Source organism: Giraffa tippelskirchi, chromosome 5, assembly GCF_054371585.1.
Source record: "Giraffa tippelskirchi isolate mGirTip1 chromosome 5, T2T-mGirTip1v1.2.pri, whole genome shotgun sequence".
NCBI classification, from domain to species: Eukaryota; Metazoa; Chordata; class Mammalia; order Artiodactyla; family Giraffidae; genus Giraffa; species Giraffa tippelskirchi.
Window position 1 is genome coordinate 91,987,198 of NC_137279.1, and position 23,789 is coordinate 92,010,986.

Here is a 23,789-nt window from a genome sequence, read left to right on the forward strand (position 1 = left end):
TATGCCATATTGCTCTTTACAGCATCGGACTTTGCGTCTATCACCAGTCACATCCACAGCTGGGTATCATTTTTGCTTTGGCTCCATCCCATCATTCTTTCTGGAGTTATTTCTCCAGTGATCTCCAGTAGCATATTGGGCACCTACTGACCTGGGGAGTTCATCTTTCAGTGTCCTATCTTTTTGCCTTTTCATACTGTTCATGGGGTTCTCAAGGCAAGAATACTGAAGTGGTTTGCCATGCCCTTCTCCAGTGGATCACATTCTGTCAGAATTCTCCACCATATTAGGTCATTTTTTAATGAAGTTATGTTTAGTGATTAACTATTGGTGGTAACATTCTCAGTTTTAATTTGACTGGAAATATCTTTGTTTTAACTTTTCTTGAATGACAGGGGCAGACCCTGTCGAGAGTAATATATCTGGCATAATCAACACCCTGCTTCCACTACTTGTCAAAGAAGCACCACTGGACCACTGGCAGAGACTGGCATACCTCCTATCCCAGTGAATGGCGACTACATGCTCCTGCAGTGCTCCTTAGTGTAATACTCAGTCAAGGAGGTCACTCCAAGCAGCCACAAGTTCCCAAGGTTATGACTTGGATTGGTTTTGTCTTGGGCTCCAAGAGTCATGAACTTGAGTTGACTCACACAACCCTTCCCTGGAGAGCATTCTGCAGATAAGTGAAGTCTCATTATAATACCCTTTTATTTTGTCTATGTGATATCAATGCTATCAATACAAACTTAGATTCACCAATCTCTTTTACCTATTTGTGGTGGTTTAGTCACTAAGTCATGTTCTACTCTTGCAACCTCATGGAATGGGAACCTACCAGGCTCCTCCATCCATGGGATTCTCCAGGGAAGAATACTGGAATGGGTTGCCATTTCCTTCTCCGGGGGATCTTTCCAACCCAGGGATCAAACCCAGGTCTCCTGTATTGCAGCCAGATTCTTTACCTACTGAGCTACAAAGGAAGCCCCCTTTACTTATTATTTTGCTCTCATTTTTCCTTCCTAATCCCTTGTTCTTTCTTCAAACATTTTTCATTTTGTGTTATAGGTTTAATTTCTTTCTGTATCTTTTGAAAAGTATAAATATAGTTCTCTGAAGTTTCCTTGCAGCTTTCTCAGTTAACTATAGTTTTTAGACTGTGGTTTCCTGTTGGTGGCCTCTGCTGACTCTGTCTCAGAGAGATATGCATTTCCTAACAAACTAGTAATGTTCTACTGTTATCATACACACAGCAGCAATTGTTCTCTATAAGAGTCCAAACATGTGACTTGTTATGGAAGTTGCCCTACTGGTCTGTTTACTCTTTGCTCCTGCCAAAGCCCTATAGGCTGTATTTTACGGTATTGTCTTTGAGTTTTAGTGTATAGTGAGAAATTACACTCACAATTACATATAGTGCAGGCTTTGGGTGCCAGTTTCTCACAAATTTCTCAAAGATTCCTCCCATACAGTGCAAGTGGCAGCCCTCAACCCAATTTCCTATAAGGCAGATATTTTCTCACCCTTTATTTACTCCAGCTCCTTATCTGGCCTTGTGCAATACCCCTAAAGGTCAAAGTCACACTTAAGAACATATAACATTGGCCTCTAAGGGACAGACAAGTTTCTGACAACTCCATGGGATATGAGAAGTTTAAATCTCATGCACCCCTTTAACACTTAATTCTCTCTTGTTTCTGTAACTGGAGTTTCCTGAACCACACTTACACAATGAAAACACTTTGTTTAATACAGCACTGTTGTTACCTAACTAAAACACTTTATTATATAGTTATCAAGCATTACTGTATAGTCAGAGTTTGAGGAGGTGCTCCTGAGTCAGTTCATGTGTCTTCTTCTCTGGAAAATTCTAAGGTATTTTTCCACTCTTGTCATCCTTATTCCCCAACACTTGGGGCTGAAGCAGCCATGCTTAAGGCGGAAGCTAGAACTCCACCGAAGGTGCAACTCCATGTTCATCTTTTAACTTCAAAATATGCAAGACTATATTTTATTGATTAAAAAGAGATTTGTTTTCCAAAACCAAAGATTGTAGATTCAGAGAAAAGGTATTTTTCAAAAGTACTGATAACAAGCTGAAAAGATTCTAGGAAAGCTCTAAGACTGAGATGTGTAACAACCCAGGTGATAAAAACTCCGAACAGGTTAAGAAGAAGGCTGCAGAAGAAGGAGCTGTGGTGCCTCTCATAATTAATCTGGGATGTTAATTCCATCTCCCAGGAAGTCCTCTGTTTATTTATAACAAACTGAAAAGATGCCAGGCAAGCTATGGGGCTGAGATGTGGAACAAGCCAGATGATAGAAACTCCAAACAGGTTAAGAAGGAGCACTGCAGCAGAGGCTTCCCAGCTTGTGCTAGTGGTAAAGAACCTGCCTGCCAGTGTGGGAGGCATAAGAGACGTGGGTTTGATCCCTGGGTCAGGAATACCCCTAGAGGAGGGCATGGCAACCCACTCCAGTATTCTTGCCTGGAGAATCCCATGGACAGAGGAGCCTGGTGGGCTACAGTCCATGGGGTCGCAAAGAGTAGGACATGACTGAAGCAACTCTGCACGCACATACCCTCACTGCAGCAGAAGGAGCCATGGTGCCTCTCATAATTCATCTGGGATGGTAGTGCCATCTCCAAGGAAGTCCTCATGGATAGGAATCAAAGCATGGTGCATCTAGGCAGAAGAAAAAACCTCGAAAGTGCTCCAAGTTCCCATCAACATTTACGTGATGATAGGGAGATTCAGAGGTTCTCATGGATCCGTACAGGAGGAAGAAAGTGCTGGGAGGATCATGTGGCAGAATATGCCTGAGATGAGAAAAGGAAATATCAGAGGACACAGATCTCATTACAGGAGGCAGTGTAGGCTGTCTCAGTGGCATCTCTCCCTTTGGCTTTCTCAGGTGTGAGTCAGTCACCTCCCCATTGCATCCTCAAAGAACAAGAGACACATCAAGCTCTCTGAATAGTCTCATTAAAGCTCAGTCTCATTAGCTCATAGCTTTTGGGAACCCACAGAGGGGAGCAAGGGAATCACAATATAGCTTTCTCCAGATAAATTCTATTTTTCCTTGTGTCCAACCCTACTTTTTTACGCCTTCAGTATGTCTGAGAGCTTAAGAGTCTCAAACCACTTTTCATACACTAACTTGCATATTCTGCCTGTGAAGGTATTTTCCCAAGAGATTTTACTTTACTTCCCAAAGGCTATGGGTCTTGTTAAGGATCTGGTGACATGTATGGAGGTCAACCGGTGAATTCACCTGTTTGCATGATATGGAGAGGGGATATACATGGTGGGGGAAACTGAAAGACTTTAGCCACCTTCCCTTCTCTAAAACTGATATTCTGAATGCCTTTCTCATTATATAACTTTAGGTAAAATGTTTTCACTCTCCACACTTCCATTGCTTCATCTGTGAAATGTCCTGTCTTCCTACCAGGGTTTTCTGAAACTAAATAAGATAATAGAAGAGCAATGTGCTCTACAATGCAAAAATAAGTGAGATGTTGCTAATCCAAAGAGGAAATTTAGTTGCTGTAGACATTTATAGAATTGCTGAGAAAATAGAACCAGAAAACTCTGGGAAAAAGACAATATAGAATACAGCAGTGGTACCCATCATGTATTCCTACTCCTTGAAAGAGAAAAGATACTAAGAAGAGATATAGACTTATTCCCTATTACCAACAGGCTCAAAGGCTCAGAATACAACAGCAACAAAATTAAACTTTTTTAAAACTTAGCACAAATGAAGCCTTGTCTGATGTTCTCAAACTGTTTTATGATTTTTTCTTTTATTAATGATAGCAATAACTTTCATCATTTATTCAAAAAACATTCTTGAAGTACCCACTCTGTTCTGTTTTAGGTACTGTATGAGACAGTTGGAATAAATTATCTAAATCCTCAGAATCACCCTGTGAAATAGTTGTTATAGTCACTTTTTCCTAGTTTTCTCAAAATATATACATATATTTTCTTATGTATATATATATATATATATATATATATATATATATATGTCTTCTTACAGTTTCTTATTTATATAGACCTTGTATATATTTATTGTAAACTCTGTTTTTGAGTACTTTTAGGTTTTTAAGGTCACAGAAAAACTCAACAGAAGGTATGAAGAGTTCCCTCATACCTCTTGCCTCCACACATCCATAGCCTCTCCCAGTACCAAAATCCCTAATCTGAGTCGCATATTTGTTATAGTTGACAAACCTATATTCATTATCACCTAAAGTTCATAGCTGACACAGCTATTCATTCTTGGTATTACTTATTCTATGGGTTAGGACTAATGTAATATGACATGTGCTTACCATCATGTTGTTGTTGCTGTTGTTCAGTTGATAAGTCATGTCCAACTCGTTGCAACTCCGTGGACTGCAGCCAGGCTTCCCTATCCTTCACTATCTTCTGGACCCATGCCCACTGAGTCAGTAATGCTATCTAACCATCTCATCCTCTACCACCCCACTTTCCTCCTGCCCTCTATCTTTATCAGCATCAGGATCTTTTCTGATGAGTTGGCTCTTTACATCAGGTAGCCAAAGTATTGGAGCTCCAGCATCAGTCCTTCTAACACATAGTATCATATTTTCACTATACGCACTCTGAAAAAAATGTGCCCTGCCCATTCATTCACTAATATTCATTTGTTACCTGCTACCACAGAACCCAAATCCATTCCACAGATTCTATTTTCACAGTCTATCACAATAGGCTGATACAAACAGGGCCACAGAGAACCTGAACCTCACCTGGAAAAGCAAAATTCACCCCAAGGAGCTGGAGAAGAGAAGGACCTGGGACCAGCCCCAACTTTTGGGTCCTAACTATGAGCCAACATCAGGGACAGTCCAACACCAGCCCCAGCTGTGTGGTGAGAACCCAAGGGACAAGAAAACCGCCCCATTGAGTCCTAGAAATCTGTTAGGATCAAAAATGTCCAGGCAGGTGATGCCAGCCACTTCAGAGCACACTTTTTTCCAGGAGATTGTGGGAGTGGTGGTGCTCACTATCACCAGGAAATGTGAAATCCAATCTCTTCAGACCTTGGCCTGATGCCAAGTGGGATTGCAAAGACTGTAAAGATTGCTGTGTGCCCCAGGAAACCATTGAGTTGGGAGTAAGTAGGGATTTTTAAGAAGAAAAAACAGCTCTACTGGGCACTGATGTTTATCTCTGCTCAAAAACCCATTTGAAGGGCCATTGAGTTGACAAGGAATCCTATTTGTAATAAGAAAACTCAAGGCAGAAACTATTGTCAGAGGATGAAGATAGAGGGAGACAGGTTTTGACTTAAATATTAGAGAAGATCTTAAGTATTATAGGAGATCTTTCTATAGTCTTTCTACAGTCAGAATCATGCAAAAATTAAATAGATGCTTTGGGACACAGTGAGCTCCCATAACTGGTAGAGTATAACCTTAGGCTCAGTCAGTTTATGGGTAGTTATAAGGTACAGGATGGGGTAGATGGATGGGGATGTGGTAGAACTTCATGGTGAGATTACTTCCAATGAAATGCTCAATTGTGTCCAACTCTTTGCAGCCTCATGAATTGTAGCCCATCAGACTGCTTTATCCATGGAATTCTCCAGGCAAGAATCTTTGAATGGGTTTCCATTCCCTTCTCCAGGAGATCTTCCCTAACCAGCGATCAAACTTAGGTCTCTTGCATTGCAAGCAGATTCTCTACCATCTGACCCACCAGTGAAGCCCAGCTTCCAATGAGACATCCTTAGAATGAAAAACTCTCTTTACCAAAGTAACAGGATAATTCTGATTCCAAAATCCCATTTTCCCCATAACCATCAAGTGAAGCAAAGTCCCTGGCATTGAGCCAGTTTACTGCAGGGAATGTGGCCAGTCCAGTATCCATCATCCAGAAGCCTGTTTCTTCCTCCTCTTGTTTCTACCCAATAGAGACCAGAACTCTATTCTTATTCTCATTACTATAGATGAGACTGGTGAAAAGCTTTCTGCTCCTCAGGCTCCTTGGGAAACTGAAAGTTTAGTTTATAAGAAGAGGTTTTCATTAGAAGCAGGAAAGTGAGAGGTGCCCAAACAACCTTGAGAAATGGGTTGGGGATTTCTTTTTGTGCTTTGTCAAGTTTTAGGACTCATAAATGAATGACTTCTATCATCTGTCAAATTTTAAGGTGTGTTTGTTGGCATAAAAGTTAGCCCCTCTATAAAGATTTGAAGGAATTCACTACTGATAGAATTTGACCCTTATGCCCTCAAAGGAGAAATACATACTTAGAAGTTTTACAGTAATGTCCGTGTTGGTTTTCTGAGATTGATGTACACACATAAGTAAATTTCAGTGATTTATATTTCTCCAGAAATTGCCCAACATGAAACTTTTTCATTTAACAGATGACATTCTCTTAGGGTTCTGCTGCTGTTGTGTTGTACTTTTCAGTTCTAAATATGAGAAGAACTTACTGAAAGGCCAAGGGATAAAACAGGTGAACACATCAAACTTGAGAGTCACAGGGCTCATTAACCAGTTCACCACATATTGTGGAATCTCTGTGAAAAACCAGATTTGTTGTTGAGCTGGTGCTATGTGGTATAGTAAGAAGATGTCCTCTCTCTCTCTTTCTGTCCTCTCTACTAAGAACTTGGAAATAAGTAAATAGGGCTGGTGAGAGTTTTCAGGGTTTTTTGTTTGTTTTTCATGTTGTTCTTGTTTAAAAGTTCAATCAAATACCAAATACCTGTATTACATGAGACGTACAGAGATTGTCTTTCAGATCAGAGCAAGACTTAATCTCACATATGGACATGATTAAAGAATATATTAATCAAACAAAGAGATGATTAATAAGAAAAGTAGCATAAACAGAGATAAGGGACAAAGACAAATGAAGTGCACAGTTGGACTGGCAGGAGAATCTCATGCCCCGGGCAGATAAGTCCTTCCACAGGGATGGAGAGCTCCGATGAGAAGGCCACTGGGATCCATGCCAACAGCATCTGCTCACATGCCCTAATTCAGGACTCCCCAGGCAGCTCAGTGGGACCTTGGTTTCCCATGTGGCCTTTTTTGGGAAAAGGATGCCCTAAGAAAAATATCCAACCCAGTTGACAAGTATCATTTTTACTGTTACCTTATAAATAAGGAACCTGATTTTATGTATCAGCATCTGATGACCTTTGCTATCAAGATTTGTCATCTCCAAGTTAATCCATTTTCTGGGCAAAGGATGAGATGGAGTTTCTGGACTCAGCCTGAGCCTAAGGGTCAGATTCTAAACCCTGGTGAACACATGCAAATAATGCCAATTCAAGGAGCCTCATCATTCAATCATTCCTCCACTCAACTGATGTTTACTACACTTTGTGCTGAGCACATGTTAAGCATCATCTTGGAAGGTAAACACTCAACCTCTTTGTCTTCCCATTTGAACTTTCTGAAGACACCATCTATACCAAAGATTTTCAGTTCTTAACACCCACTATGCTTCAGAATCATCTATTCAGATTATTTTTTAAAAATACAGATGATTTGTAGTTTGGGTAGGGGTTTCAGGCAATTGTGCTTTTGAAAGCTCTGTAGGTGATCTGAAGAATAGCCAGAGTTGTAAGCAATGAAAGGATTTTGCATTGGCATCACTTGGAACAAAATGTTCATCTATATTGGTTTTCTATTACTATCTTTAGTGTCTAGACAGATCTAAGTATGTTTTATGGGTGATTTCAATAAAAACCCTGGAGGAGTCATTTGAACACAATAGAAAGTAAAAGATAAAGACATGAGAATAAATGCTTGAACTTATATATTAGTATTCTCTGTATGCTGTAGTAGAATATCACAGACTGAATGACTTACATAATATAAATTTATTTTCTCATATTTCTGAAAGCTCACAGTCCAAGATCAAGGTACAGCAAAAGCTGGTTTCTGGTGATGCCTCTCTCCTAGGCTTGAGGACAACACCTTCTCACTGTGACTTCGTATGGCCTTTTCTCTGTCAGAGCAGAGAGAGAACTCTTTCTCTTCTCATAAAAATAGAGTCAAAGATAGAGTCTCAAGGAGACTATCAAATTAGTCTCCTCCCTACAACCTCATTGAACCTTAACTACCTCCATAAAAGCTATATCTCAAATTTCAGTCATGTTAGGGTTTATGAAATGGCAACCCACTCCAGTATTCTTGCCTGGAAAATCCCATGGATGAAGGAGCCTGGTAGGCTACAGTCCATGGGGTCGCTAAGAGTCGGACACAACTGAGTGACTTCACTTTCACTTTCAGGGCCTCAACATATGAATTTTGAGGGGACATAATTCAGTCTATAACAACTAGTTTACAAGATGATAAACTTCCTCTTGGTGTGTATGTGGCTTTACTATTTCTAAGATCAGCTCTGGTCTTGTCAATCCCATGCTCAAAAATTTAAATTGATGATGTTTTTCTATTAGGTATTTTGGAAAATATTATAATACAGAAAAAGAAACAGACCCAGAAGTTAACCACTATCAACATCTTCATATCAATTTTTGTATTCCCTTGTGTCCCACATAAACGTATGTGAATATCTATTTATAATACCAAGATAACCCAATAGGTGCTATTAAACCCAGGAACCTATATGATGTAAATTATTAGAAAGACTATCTGAATGCTGTTAGAAAATAAACTTAAAGGGATACAGAAACAGGGAGACTGTGAGGCTACTAAACTACTCCAGGTGAAAATTGGTGGCCATCTTGGATCAGATATGTGGTAAGAGCTAGTTATATTACCAATATAGATAGTTCAGTTCAGTTCAGTTCAGTTGTTCAGTCGTGTCCAACTCTTCGCAACCCCGTGAACTGCAGCACGCCAGGCCTCCCTATCCATCACCAACTCCCAGAGCCTACCCAAACCCATGTCCATCGAGTCAGTGATGCCATCCAACCATCTCATCCTCTGTCGTCCCCTTCTCCTCCTTCCCCCAATCCTTCCCAGCATAGATGACAGATAAATAGATGATAGATTAGACATATTGATATATAAAAAAGATAACAGTATTTGCTGATAGAATGTGTGTTATGAGAAAATCAGTAAAATCTAGGATAACAGCAAAGTTACATGGCAAAAAAAATGGAAGTATGAAGGTGGCATTTATTGGGATTGGAAAACTGCATAAACATAGACATGTAAAGTTGGAGATGTCTATTATACATCTAAGTGGAGATGTCAAGTAAACAGTTGGATATTTATTGCACTCTCAAAAGTGGAGTGCATTGGAAAAATCCAGACCAGAATTTTTAGAGCAGTCAATATGTTTAAAATCATGAAATGGTATGATATCTATATTGGTTTTCTATTACTGCCATAAGAAATCACTACAAATATAGTTGCTTAACACAAAACTGTTATCTCACAGCTCTGAAAATCAGAAATCTGGTGTCTCATTCATATTAAATTGAGATATTCACAAGCTAGAATCCTTTCTAGAGCCTCGGCAGGAGAATCCATTTTCTGCTTGTTCTTTTTTTTTTAACTGTCTCAAAACTTTTCTATTGTGAGGTAGTTTTTTTAATTAATTAATTTATTTTATTGGAGGATAGTTACTTTACAATATTGTTATGGGTTTTTCTATACATCAACATAAATTGGCCCCATGTATACATATTCTTGTTATTGCCTGAATTCAGTTCTTGGCAGTTGTAAGACTGATGTTTTCATTTTCATTTGGTTGTAGGCTTTCTTAGCTTCTAGAGGACACCACATGTCCTGAACTTCTGTCCCTCTTACTCCATCTTCAAATATAGAAATAGCATGTCAAATTCTCATCTCGTATCTCTCTGACTCACTTTTCTACCTCTTATTCTTCCACTTTTTTGAACTTCCATGATTAAAACAGAACCATCTGGATAATTTAGAGTAATCTCCCAGTCTCAAGGACCTTAACCTTGATCACATCTGTAAGACATCTTTACCTCATAAGTTGACATAGTCACAGGTTCGGGGATTAGTACATGGCCATAACACAAGAAAATAATGAGCATAGATAGTGAAGAAAAATTACATGGATGGTCTGTGTCTGACCCCTGGGATATTCCAGCATTTAGAGATTGAAGAGATAAGAAAGAAACTAGTTGAGGCAACTAGGGAGCTACCACTGAGTGTGAGAGAAAGGATTGTGATTGTTGAATGCAAGGTGATGCAGGGATTCAAGCAAAGACAGCTCCATTGCTGCTGAGATTGAAGGGAGATGAAACAGGTTGGCTATTAGATTTAATGATAGTTTAATGAAGTTTCCTATTGACTTGAACAAAACCAGTTCTATTGGTGTGGTGGGAATAAAGCATGGTGAGAGAGACTCAAAGAGAGAAATGAATTAATTCAAATAAGGTATACAAATGGTTAACACATAGGAAATGATGTTCAACCTTGTTATCATTATTGTTGTTGTTCAGTCACCAAGTCATGTCCGATTCTTCGCAACCCCATGGGTTGCAACACTCTGGGTTTCCCTGTTCATCACCACCTACCGGACTTTGCCAAAGTTCATGGCCATTGAATCGGTGAGGCCATTCAACCACGTCATCCTCTGTCACCCTCTTCTTCTACCTTCAATCTGTCTCAGCATCAGGGTCTTTTCCAAAGAGTCAGCTGTTCTCATCAGATGGCCAAAGTATTGGAGTTTCAGCTACAGCATCAGTCCTTCCAAAGAATATTCATTGTTGATTTCCATTAAGATTGACTGGTTTGATCTTCTTGCTTTCCAAGGGATTCTCAAGAGTCTTATCCAGCACCACAGTTCAAAAGCATCCATTCTTTGGTGCTCAGCCTTCTTTATGTTCAAACTCTCACATCCACATATGACTACTGGAAAAACCATAGCTTTGACTATATGGGCCTATGTCACAAAGTGATGTCTCTGCTTTTTAAAACACTGTCTAAGCTTGTCATAGCTTTCCTGCCATGAAGCAATTATCTTCTAATTTCATTAATCATTAGGGAAATGCAATTCAAAAATGACTACACCACACACTAGGAAGGCTATAATCAAAAAATATATAATAGTTATATACAGAAATTCTCCTACAATGCTGGTGGCAATATGAAAATGGTGAAACTGCTGGTAGAATATAGGAATAAAGGAATGAGAAGAGGATGGACTACAAGAAGCCATTTTGAAGAATAACCCAATGGAAGATGATGATTGGTTGGATGTCCTGAGAAATCTGTATGCAGGTCAAGAAGCAACAGTTAGAACTGGACACAGAACAACAGACTGGTTCCAAATCTGGACAGGAGTATGCCAAGACTGTATATTGTCACCCTGCTTATTTAACTTAAATACAGAGTACATCATGTGAAATGCCAGGCTGGATGAAGCACAAGCTGGAATCAAGATTGGCAGGAGAAATATTAACAACCTTAATTATGCAGATGACACCATCCTTATGGCAGTAAGCAAAGAAGAGCTAAAGAGCCTCTTAATGAAAGTGAAAGAGGAGAGTGAAAATGGTGGCTTAAAACTCAACATTCAGAAAACTAAGATCATGGCATCTGGTCCCATCACTTCATGGCAAATAGATGGGGAAACAATGGAAACAGTGAAAGACTTTATTTTATTGGGCTCCAAAATCAGTGCAGATGGTGATTGCAGCCATGAAATTAAAAGACACTCACTCCTTGGAAGAAAAGCTATGACCAACCTAGACAGAATATTAAAAGGCAGAGACATTACTTTGCAGACAAATGTCCGTCTAGTCAAAGCTATGGTTTTTCCAGTGGTCATGTATGGATGTGAGAGTTGGACTATAAAGAAAACTGAGCACCAAAGAATTGATGCTTTTGAGCTGTGGTGCTGAAGAAGACTCTTGAGAGTCCTTGGACTGCAAGGAGATCCAACTGGTCAATCCTAAAAGAAATCAGTCCTGAACATTCATTGGAAGGACTGATGCTGAAGCTGAAACTCCAACACTTTGGCCATCTGATGCAAAGAACTGACTCATCTGAAAAGACTCTGATGCTGGGAAAGATTGAAGGCTGGAGGAGAAGGGGAGGACAGAGGGTGAGATGGCTGGAGGGCATCACCGACTCAATGGACATGAGTTTGAGCAAGCTCCGGGAGTTAGTGATAGGCAGGGAAGCCTGGTGTGCTGCTGTCCATGGGGTCACAAAGAGTCAGACACGAATGAGTGACTGAACTGAACTGAATTGAACTGGATGCCTGGAATAATGGAGGAAAAAAGAGTCAAAATTAGTGAAATTATAATCCTCTGTAAACCCAAATCAGGCATATTACTTTACTTGGGGAACTTTTTTTTTTTCTATTTTTTTTACAATTGTTTAGTTTTTATTTCATAATCATAAATTTAACTTTGCAATCCAGCTAAACTTGGGAGGGGGATACGGAAAATATGGAACCCAAAGAACTGTAGCGAAAGCACAAAGATTATAGGATATTTCGAGCAGATGGGGTGAAGGGGTGCTCTCCTGGGCTACAGAAGGGGTGGTCTGGTGGTTAAGTAAAACACAAGTCAAATGTATTAGATTTGTCCACAGTCAGCAATGGTGATCTTCTTGCCGGTCTTGCCATTCTTGGACCCAAAGTGCTCCATGGCTTCCTCAATATTCATGCTCTCTTTCACCTTGCCAAAGACCACATGCTTGCCATCCAACCACTCAGTCTTGGCAGTGCAGATGAAAAACTGGGAACTGTTTGTGTTGGGGCCAGCATTTGCCATGGACATGATGCCAGGCCCTGTGTGCTTCAGGATGAAATTCTCATCATCAAATTTCTCGCCATAGATGGACTTGCCACCAGTACCCTTATGGCGTGTGAAGTCACCACCCTGGCACATAAATCCTGGAATTATTCTGTGAAAGCAGGAACCTTCATAACCAAATCCTTTCTCCCCAGTGCTCAGAGCACGAAAGTTTTCTGCTGTCTTTGGAACTTTGTCTGCAAACAGTTCCAATCTGTTAACATAGCTTTACGGATTGGATGAGCAGTCACTTCTTGGTTTCCAGGTCCCTTACCTCGAAAGAGACGTGGCCCAAGGGCTCGCCGTTGACAGCGATGTCGAAGAACACGGTGGGGTTGACCATGACTAGACAGAACAGAAGGCTCCAGGGTGGTGGCGTCTGCAAGGCCTACTTGGGGAACTTAAATGTGGTGTTTAACATCTGTAAGTTTTATTTTTCCATCTGTTCAGTGGAAATTTATGCCTCACAGTATCATTGAATGTTTAACTGAAAATCTTATGTAAAACCTATTGTGCAGACTTCTGAATAACAATGTAAGGGGAGCTAGTTTGAAGACTGTGCTGCTGAAATCCAAAACATACTTTGTAAACAGAGGAAGAACTCTTACAAGACCCAAGATTGAGAAGCATGTCCTCTCAGAATGTTTCCTCTAAACTGAGGTCAAGGTCCCCCTTTCCAGGTCTCCCATACACAAAGTCCCCATTGTTTATTTAAGGGGTAATTCCTCTATTAGCCACCAGCTGATTCATCTACAGTGAATTCTGTACATATTGCAGCAACAGCAGCGGAGGCTAGATCCTTGGGAGAGGAACAAATGAAGAATATTCTCCTCCAGTATTCCAAGATTCAGTGACCATGTACAGAAAGGGTAGGATGTGAAATCTGGAATCACTCAGGCTTTCCTCTGTCACCAACCAGCTTAGGAATAACAATTACCATCCTGTGAAATATAGAACACGATACCTATCCTAGAGGGTTCTTGTGAGAATTAGAAGAGATAATATGTGTAGAGTACCTAGGATAAAACTTGACGCATTATCGGCTCTGAAACTCCAGCTCAATCTCTTGCTGAGATGGCATCACATGGGTCAAAGTAAAAGACCAGGGACAGCTGGAGCTGAACCTGAATTGGAGAAGCAGATGTCTGAAGGATGTCAGCCTCAGAGAGGAGGTGTCCCAAGATTCCCCTGATCTTTCAATTATCTTCGTGCTCTGGCTTGTGTTCTGGATCACAGAGTAGACAGTGCTGAGAGGCAACTCTTCTTTCAGACATTGCTCACTGATACTCTGGGAATGAAAGACAATGGATTCTAAAAGCAGATGAAGTATAAACAGATCCAAATTTGGAAAACTCAGCAGTGGCAATAGGAAAGGTCAGTTTTCACTCCAATCCCAAAGAAAGGCAATACCAAAGAATGTTCGAATTACAATACAATTGCTCTCATTTCACATGCTAGCAATGTAATACTCAAAATCCTTCAAGTTAGGCATCAACAGTATGTGAACCAAGAACTTCCAGATGTATAGCTAGATTTAGAAAAGACAGAGAAACCAGAAATCAAATCACCAACATGTGTTGTATCATAGAAAAAGCAAGGGAATTCCAGAAAAACATCTACTTTGCTTCACTGACTACACTAAAGACTTTGACTGTGTGGATCACAACAAACTGTGGTAAATTCTTAAAGAGATGGGAATGCCAGATCACCCTACCTGTCTCCTGAGAAACCTATATGCACATCAAGATGCAACAGTTAAAACCAGGCATGAAACAACAGACTGGTTCCAAATTGGGAAAGGAGTACATCAAGGTTGTATATCATCACCCTCTTATTTAAATTATATGCAGAGTATATCATGGGGAAAGCTGGGCTGAATGAATCTCAAGCTGGAATCAACATTGCTGAGAGAAATATCAACAACCTCAAATATATAGATGATACCACTCTAATGGCAGAAAGTGAAGAGGAACTAAAGAGTCTCCTAATGAGAGTGAGAAGGCTGGATTAAAATTCAACATACAAAAAACTATGATCATGCCATCCAGTCCCATCACTTAATGGCAAATAGACTGGGAAAAAGTAGAATCAGTGACAGATTTTATTTTCTTGGGCTCCAAAGTCAGTGCAGATGGTGACTGCAGCCATGAAATTAAAAGATGCTTGCTTCTTGGAAGAAAAGCTATGACCAAACTAGACAGCATATTAAAAAGCAGAGACATCACTTTCACAGAGACAATTGTATAGCCAAGATGTGATTTTTCCAGTAGTTATGTATGGATGTGAGAGTTGGGCCATAAAGGCTGAGGGAGAACCAAAGAATTAATGTTTTCAAACTGTGGTGCTGGAGAAGACTCTTGAGAGTCCCTTGAACTGCAAGATCAAACCAGTCAATCCTAAAAGAAATCAGTCCTGAGTATTCATTGGAAGGACTGATGCTGAAGTTGAAGCTCCAATAATATGGCCACCTAATGCAAACAGCTGACTCATTGGAAAAGACCCTGATTCTAGGAAAGATTGAGGGCAAGAGGAGAAGGGGACAAAAGAGGGTGAGATGGTTGTATGACATCACCAACTCAATGGACATGAGTTTGAGCAATCTCCATGAGATAGTGAAGGATAGGGAAGGCTGGCATGCTACAGTCCCTGGGGTCTCAGAGTAGGACACGACTTAGTGATTAAACAACAAACAACAAAGGAACCCACATGGAACCAATGCTGCTGACACGCACTGTTTATGGATGCCCCCCAAGTTCCCAGTACTACACTGGCCTCAGATGTAAATTTTTCTAGTTAATACTGTTGATTGTTCAGAAAGAGGCAGTGGGACAAGAAGTAGCAGTGATTAGGTTTTATAAGCACAAGTGTAGGTGCAGAGGGACCTGGTACAGCCCAGGATGATCACAGCTCCTGCCTCTCACCTGATACATGCCTTCCTGATACTCTTCTTAACTCTGCTCTGTCCAGTTGCCATCATCATGGTTCCTATGGTCCTCTTGCAATGCTTCTACTGAGTCACACGCATACACAGAGTGGAGCTTGAATCTCAGTCTCAAAAACCTGTGCCCAGTTCCATGGTTATGACCCCAATGCCATTATCACACCCACCAGCCCTTTTGCAGGGGGAAATCTCTGAGCAGCAAAGTGAAGAAGTGTCAGTGAAGGTTCAACTTTAAGGGATCCAATATGTTGTTTTCTTCCTTTGTGTGTCGTTTCAATTTAAAGACAGTTTCAATTTAAAAGACGGTTTTTAATTTAAAGAAGACAGTTTCAATTTAAAAATTTGGAACCAGGTTAAAAAAAAAAAACGTTGGACGAGCCACAAGATGGGGAGAAAATATTCCAATAGATTTCTGGCCCTTGTTGGTCCCTCATTAAAAGCCATGATCTTGCCACTTCAAGGCAATTCTAGCCCCCCTGATATTCGTCAACAAGCCGAACGCTTATTATATGAATATGAATTAGATGACGAGACTTTACAAAAGGCCCAATTAGAGCAATATAAAATGTTCCAGAACTTTCCCACCATCCCCGATCCGGCTGTCCCAAGCGCTCCTCCTCCTCTTGTAACGGGCACGAAACCGAAGGTCCCCTCGATTCGAGGACAAAGTGAATCTGATGATGATTCTTCTGATGCTCTCTTTGACACGAAAGCCAAAAACACTTTTTTTGATGACAATGACAAGCCCCTAACACACACTCATATTTATGAAAACAGACGATCCACTCGTTCTCCTTCACGACGAAGGCTTTCTGATTTACTGGCTTTGCAATCTCGAATCTCTGAAGCCGATGATCTTTTTGCCTTTCCTGTGTTAAGAAATGTTAATACTCAAGGACAACTAATACCTCAATACGAAGACATTGATTTTTCTCACATGCAACAAATGAAAAAGGTTATAACTATGTACGGCCCTCATTCGCCTTTTACTAAAGAACTTCTAAACGCTATGACATCTTCTATTGAAAATTTTATTCCTTATGATTGGCAAATTTCGATAAAAGCTCTTCTTAACCCAGGAAAATATCTTCAATAGATAATGTGGTTTCATGATGTGGCCCGAGATCGTGCCAATTCTAATACTCTAGCTGGCACTCCCCAAAACCAAATTACTTTTAAAATGTTAACCGGGGCAATTTGATTCGGTGGAAACTCAGATACAATGCCCTCCTTTGTTGCATGAGCAATTGAAAGAAGTTGCCCTTGAAGCTTGGGATCGAATTACTCCTCAAGGAGAACCTAAAGATAGCTACACAAAGATATTACAAGGGCCTAATGAAGCCTACGCTGATTTTTTAGCTAGACTGGGAGTTGCTATTTCCCGTAATGTTGTCGGAAAGGAAGCCAAAGTGCAATTAGAAAAACTGCTTACATATGAAAATGCCAATCAGGAATGTCAGCGAGCCATCACTCCGATTCATGAGACCAGAAATGTTATTGATTATTTAAAGGCTTGTCGCAACTTAGGATCAAAAACTCAGGAAATGCAAATATTAGCTGAAGCAATGGCTGCTACAGTCTGTTCTATGTCTTACTACCTCAATTTTCCAAATTGCTTCCCTGAAAGTTATAATTTATGAATGTCTTTAGTTGTGTCATATATGATAATTATGAAGATTAATAAATTAGTCTTAAAAACCTAAAAAAAAAAAATGTTTTGGTTGTGGGGATAAGAGCCATTTAAAAAAGGATTGCCCCAAAAAACACACACACAAAATTAAAACTATTAAGAAACCTCCAAGAGTCTGCTCTTGTTGTTGTAAGGGGGTACATTGGGCTAAAAAATGTCTAACTAAATGTGATATTGAAGAAAATCTTATTTTGGAAAACTCAAAGATGTGGACTCCCTGGGTCCCCATCAACAAAAACCAGGGACAAACTCCATCTTTTCCCTCAAACCCGCAACACCCAACAGTGCTACCATTGATATATCAGCCCTAAATGATTTTCTTCTTTTTCCTCAAGCAGCCCCTTCTAGAATACCTACTGGACTTTGTGGACCCCTATACCCACAAACCTTCGGCCTTATACTTGGCCAATCTAGTATGACTTCTAAAGAAATTACTGTTGACCCTGAAATAATTGATTCAGATTATAAGGAAAAAATTCAAATTATGATGTCATCTCAGATACTATGACAATTCAAAAAGGGGGACAAAATTGCCCAATTACTTCTTTTACCTTACATTTCTATTAACTCCTATAATGATATATGGACAGTTGGATTTGGTAATACAGATCAAAAGCAATCCTTATGGACATCAATAGTATCTAAATATGCGCAACCAAATATAAATATCAAAATTAATGACAAAAGATTTTCTGGTCTTCTTGATACTGGATCCAATATTACCGTTATTTCCAAATATTTATGGCCCAAATCTTGGCCTATACAAAGAATTTCTTCCCAAATTGCAGGAATTTCTCAAACCAAAGTATGAGGTTTATCAAAATGTCCAAATATATCCATATGAGGGACCAGAAGGCCAGCCTGTAACATTATAAGCTTATGTGATAGATGCACCCCTTAATTTAATAGGAAGAGATTTACTTATACAATGACAAACTCAAATATATATTCCACATTTTTTCTAGGGGCCACTGCTCATTTAATAAATAATACAATTATTAAAAATAACTTGGAAAAATGATGAACCTATTTAGACAGAGCAGTGGCCCCTTACAAAAGAGAAATTAGAAGCTACTAAGAAACTTATAAATACACAATTGAAATTAAAATATATTGAGAAATCTTGTTCCCCTTGGAATTCTCTCATTTTTGTAATAAAAAAGAAATCTGGCAAATGGCATCTTTTAACATATCTTCAAAAAGTTAATGCATCTATGAAACCTATGGGTACATTACAACCAGAAATTCTGTCACCTACCACTATTCTTCAAAACTGACATATTATTATTATAGATTTGCAAAATTGCTTTTTTACTATACCTTTACACTCTCTAGACCAAGAGAGATTTACTTTCTCTCTTCCTTATCCTAATCATATCGGGCCTCATAAACGGCATCAATGGACTGTGTTACCTCAAAAGATGATAAATTCTCCCGCCATGTGTCAATATTATATAGCCAAAGCCCTTGAACCTATGAGAAAACAATTTGCTAACTTTCTTCTTATTCATTATATGGATGATATATTGTTTTCAGCTCCATCTGTTTTAGAAACTCAACAGATGTTTGACATAGCTCAACAATGCTTAAAAGCTTCTGGATTAATCATTGCCCCTGAAAAGATTCAAATATCCACACCTTACTATTACTTAAGATTTGTTGTTAATAGACAATATATTACTCCCCAACTAACACAGATTCATGTTAATAAATTATCAACCTTGAATGATTTTCAAAAACTTTTAAGCGACATAAACTGAATTAGACCCTCTTTAGACATTGCAAATTATCAACTGACTAATTTATTTAACACTTTAAAAAGAGATCCTGATTTAAATAGCCCTCGTTTACTTTCACAAGAGGCATGAGAGGAACTCTGTTTAATACAAAATAAATTGCAAAAGCAGTTTTTTACTCGTATTAGACTTGATTTACCTCTAGAGTTATTTATACTCCCCTCTCTCCATTCTCCCACAGGACTTCTCACCCAACAAGAATACCCAATAGAATGGATCTATACTCATTTTAGAGGGACAAGGTCACTTACACCCTATCTTGATTTGATTGCTTTAATCATTATCAATGGAAAAAATAGAGCTAGGACCCTAGTTGGCTCCGATCCTCATAAAATTGTAATATCTATTAATAAATCTCAAGTTGAGAACGTATTACAAACTTCTACCAATTTCCAAATAGCCTTTCTGGAATATTTTGGAGAAATTTCATTTCATTATCCTTCTAATAAACTTTGGAATTTCTTCAAAAATACTGAATTTATTATCTCTCGCATTGTCACATCACAACCTATACCTCAAGCTGATGTTTTCTATGTAGATGGGACTAAAAACACCAAAGCCTCATTCTGGTCTCTCAAAGATTACAAAGTCTTTTATACTAAATTTCACTCTGCTCAACAAAACAAATTATATGCTCTCATTCAGGTTATTCACCTACATTCTTATCCTATTAATATAGTTTCTGACTCCTTATATTCAGTTTTTTTATTAAGAAATACAGAAACTTCTACCATAAATTCTAATCAATCTATTATCCAACAACTTTTTCTTGAACTACAATCTATTGTTAAGAATTGCACTTCCCCCATTTATATTACCCATATTTGAGCACATTCTTGTCTTCCTGGCCCTATGGCTCATGGCAATGAACAAGCTGATAAACTTGTTTCTTTTGCTACTCCTGAAGAGCAACATGCTCTATTACACAATAATGCTGGCTCATTACATCAAATTTGGAAAATTCCATACCGACATGCTAAAGAAATCATTAATAATTGCTCTACTTGTATGCCCCTACATCTTCGACCCATTGCACAAAGTATCAATCCTCGAGGGTTACAACCCAATGAATTATGGCAAATGGATGTAACTCATTGCCCTGAACTTTCTCCCTCTTCCTTCTTACATGTCTCAATCGATACAAATTCTTCTTTTATATGGGCCACACTTCTCCGAGGTGAAACTACATGACATGTTATAGCCCACCAGTTAGCTTGCTTTGCAATAATAGAACACCTAGTTCTATAAAAACAGACAATGGCCCTTCCTATATTTCTAGGCAATTCAAACAATTTTTACATTCATTCTCTATTAAACAGATTACAAGCATTCCTTATAATCCACAAGCACAGGGCATAGTTGAAAGAACACATCACACACTGAAACTACAAATAAAAAAAATTTACAAAGGGGGAATACACAGGAACACTTCTGTCTTCCTTATTCAGAGCAGACTTTACTAGACTCCAATGCAATAGATTCTTTAATCCTATAACTATTGTTAACACAGCTTTATCTGTTTTAAATTTTTTAAACTTACTACAAGGAAATATTTTGACAAAAGCAGAAAAACATTTCGAGGAATCGAAGGATACCTCCCTTCCTCTGCCCATTTGTTATCAAGACAGATTGACTAAACAATGGAAATTTGGAAAATTAATATTACAGGGAAAGGGGTATGCTTGTATTTCTACAGATGGATCCAATGAAATCAGTTGGCTCCCTCTTTGGAAGATCCGCCCCAGGGGAGCCACCAGTGTTCAAGATAGAGAAGAAACAGCGAAATCCCCAGGAGGAGGCGATTCCAGTACAAGCCATGCAGCTTTAAAAATTTCCAAGAAACGCCGCACTCGACGTCATCAAACTTATGATCTCCCTACTTGGGGACAGATAAAAACCCTTACTAATCAAGCTGGAAATCTGGTTTCTCAACAGGGAATGCCTCGGAATCCTGAAAATATTTTTGTTGCTGTGCTTGCTTTGCTTGCTTTTGCTTCCCTCGCTCAGGCTGACTTGATTAATCACACTTATTGGGCTTATATATCTAACCCCCCTTTATTGCAAGTTGTAGAATGGACAGATACAGGGCTGATCATATCCACTAATGACTCAATACATATGCCTCCTCCTTGGAGCTTGGAGGAGCCCTCTCATCCTGAGGAAGAAGGAAGACTAATTAACATTTTTCTAGGCTATGAAATCCTTCCTTTATGCATGGGCCCAGCAGAATTATATATTAATGTTAGTCGACAAACGTGGGCTTTGGTCCTGCCTCCAAAAAAAGAACTTCTGCACATTGCTTGGACTGTTTACTGCCCTGTCCTTTTATGAGAACCATGTCAATACTACCAAAACTCTAGGAACAGGACAAAAGTTGGAATGTAAGGGGTTTACTTACAAGGACTTTAAATATACTCCTCTTTATTGGGATAGATGTCAAGGTAAATCAGGGAGATTAATGCTTGTGGCCAATTACACCATTGTTGATTGGGGACCCCATGGTATATGGCTATCTAACTGCTCAGATGATATTAACAGTACTATGTGTAATTATGTTACTCAAGTAACATGGAAGATTACGAACAGTTCAATGGAACACTTCCATGACAAAGGACTCCTTGGCTGGCTTGACAGCGGAATGGCACCTTCTCGCCCTCAAATCGTCCTCAATAAATGGATTGGGCTTGAACAATGGGACATCTGGAAACTTGCTGCCAGTACTGAAAAACTTGGAACTTGGACTGGATATTTCACAGGGACCAGTCATAGTTATAGTAACTATTCCTTCCATTATAATCACTCATATTTTATACAAGCTTGTGTTCCCCTTCCTTTTGTTATAGCCATAGGAAACTTACAATTTAATAAGACTTTATGTTCTGTGACTTGTATAGATTGCAAATTGTATACTTGTCTTAATTCCTCTATTTCTCTAAAAAATGAATCCCTTTTGATTCTTTGATCTCGACGTAGTCTGTGATTGCCAGTAGATCTCCAACGACCCTGGAAAGAGGGTCTCATGGCAGGACTTGCCTCCCGGTTACTCACTAATTTACTCCGATGATCTAAGTGATTCACTGGCTGGTTAATTCTTGGCATTTTGGGGTTAATAGCCATTTGCACCACTGCTGCTGTTGCAGGCATTGCTTTACAAACTTCAATTCAAACACAAAACTTTATTCAAAATTGGACTAAAGATGCTCATACTATATGGGTCACTCAGGTTCAGATAGATGAAAAAGTTCAGGATAAAATTCAGGAATTAAAAACAGCCATCCAATGGGTTGGAAATCAATTAATAGATTTACAAAAACAAGTAATATTAAATTGTGATTGGAATTCTACTCAATTTTGTATCACTCCTGTACAGCTCAACCATAATGCTTACAATTTGGATCAAATCAAATTTCATTTGCAAGATATACATAATAACGCTTCCTTAAATGTATAATTGTTGCAAAAAAGGAAATCTTTGAAACCTTCTCTAAGAGTCTACCCTCTTCCAACAATTTGGAAACCTTAGCTGAACAGCTAACTGATCAATTATCTGGGCTAGACCCTCGAAGATGGTTTCAAAACATTACACATAGTATTGGATCTGGAACTATAACACTGATAATTATCCTGGTGATTATATTTGTAGTATACTGATGGCTTTCAACTAAAATTGTTCAAACTAAACAAACTCAATTGGTCAGGGCCTTTTTCACAAAAGTATCTACAGTCACCCCCAATTATGAAAAAATAAAAAAGGAGGAATTGTCAGGGGACATTCATCTTTAAGGGATCCAATATGTTGTTTTTTTCCTTTGTGTGCCATTTCTCAAGGACTCTCTGTTCCTTATCAGTTCTTGGAAAACAGGAATGAGCAGAGCTGCACACAGTTCTCAGGACTGAGATCATAGGAAACAGCACCTGCTTGGATTCCCTTCAGTGACTCCCTTCAGCGACTCCCTTCAGTGACCTTTTAGGACTATCCATTTTGTTGCAACTGGTGGAATTTCATTCTTTTTAATGGCTGAGTAATCATTTTATTGAAGTTATATAAGCACGCATTTCTGCAAATAAAGTACCCTTGTTTCACTCGAGACTTGGGTCCCCTGCGTCCTTCTTCTCTTCGACTCCAGTCCCCAGGTCCCAGTCTACAAAGACTGTAACAAAGAAGAAAGGGTTTCAGTGGCAGAGAGGAGTTATCTGAGGAGGAAAAAGAAGAAGTGCAATTTTCCTCTTCCAGTATCCATGTTCCTTTCCCTCTGATACATTTTCCAAAATCACAGTCCACTTCCCAGGAAGAATAGCATAACCACGATGGTCCATAGGATGCCTGCAAGGGAGTCAGCAATCATCTGTCTGTGTGAACCTGAGAGAATGGAGAGAACACAGAGAGAATGGAGAATGGTTAAGGGAAGACAGAATTTTAAATACCCATTGCCATAGGGAGATAGAGAGAACACATGGAGAAGTCTAAAGTTCTGGTTCAGAAGGTGAAGAGGTAAGAGTGCAGTAGGTTCATTCATAACTGAACTGAGAAAATACCACCTTGTACACATGCCTTCAGGGAGGGCCTTCCAGAGGAGGTGATGCATAAACTGAGTCTTGAGGGAGGAGTAGGAG

The 23,789-nt window shown here is 39.2% G+C and overlaps 2 protein-coding genes across 5 annotated transcripts in view; both read right to left on the reverse strand.

Moving 5' to 3' along the window:
- Positions 1–12,504: 12,504 nt before the first annotated feature.
- LOC145507505 (peptidyl-prolyl cis-trans isomerase A-like) lies at positions 12,505–13,103 on the reverse strand. 2 transcript variants are annotated; one of them, XM_081494089.1, is made up of 2 exons: positions 13,026–13,103; positions 12,505–12,958 (listed from the first exon to the last, which is right to left on the reverse strand). In XM_081494089.1, exons 1-2 carry the CDS (start codon positions 13,089–13,091, stop codon positions 12,530–12,532), a joined length of 495 nt encoding a protein of 164 aa, XP_081350215.1. In that variant the 5' UTR covers positions 13,092–13,103; the 3' UTR covers positions 12,505–12,529. The 2 variants fall into 2 exon arrangements, with proteins under 2 accessions (XP_081350215.1, XP_081350214.1); XM_081494088.1 differs by having other exon boundaries at positions 12,505–12,962; positions 13,030–13,091.
- Positions 13,104–20,611: 7,508 nt separating this feature from the next.
- Positions 20,612–23,789, reverse strand: part of LOC145507504 (SLAM family member 9-like) — a 30,717-nt gene continuing 27,539 nt past the window's right edge. For 2 of the 3 annotated variants that reach the window (XM_081494087.1, XM_081494085.1), the window contains exon 4: positions 20,612–23,535. In XM_081494087.1, the coding sequence (XP_081350213.1) occupies positions 23,447–23,535 (89 nt within the window). In that variant the 3' untranslated portion in view covers positions 20,612–23,446. The remainder of the gene's footprint in view (positions 23,536–23,789) is intronic. The other variant, XM_081494086.1, reaches the window with a different exon arrangement.

Excerpts from the sequence above, each read along its gene's own strand:
- LOC145507505 (XM_081494089.1), bottom strand. The coding sequence starts at position 13,091 with ATGGTCAACCCCACCGTGTTCTTCGACATCGCTGTCAACGGCGAGCCC. Across the intron at positions 12,959-13,025 it reads CCTTGGGCCACGTCTCTTTC|GAACTGTTTGCAGACAAAGT; the intron begins GAGGTAAGGGAC and ends GTTAACAGATTG.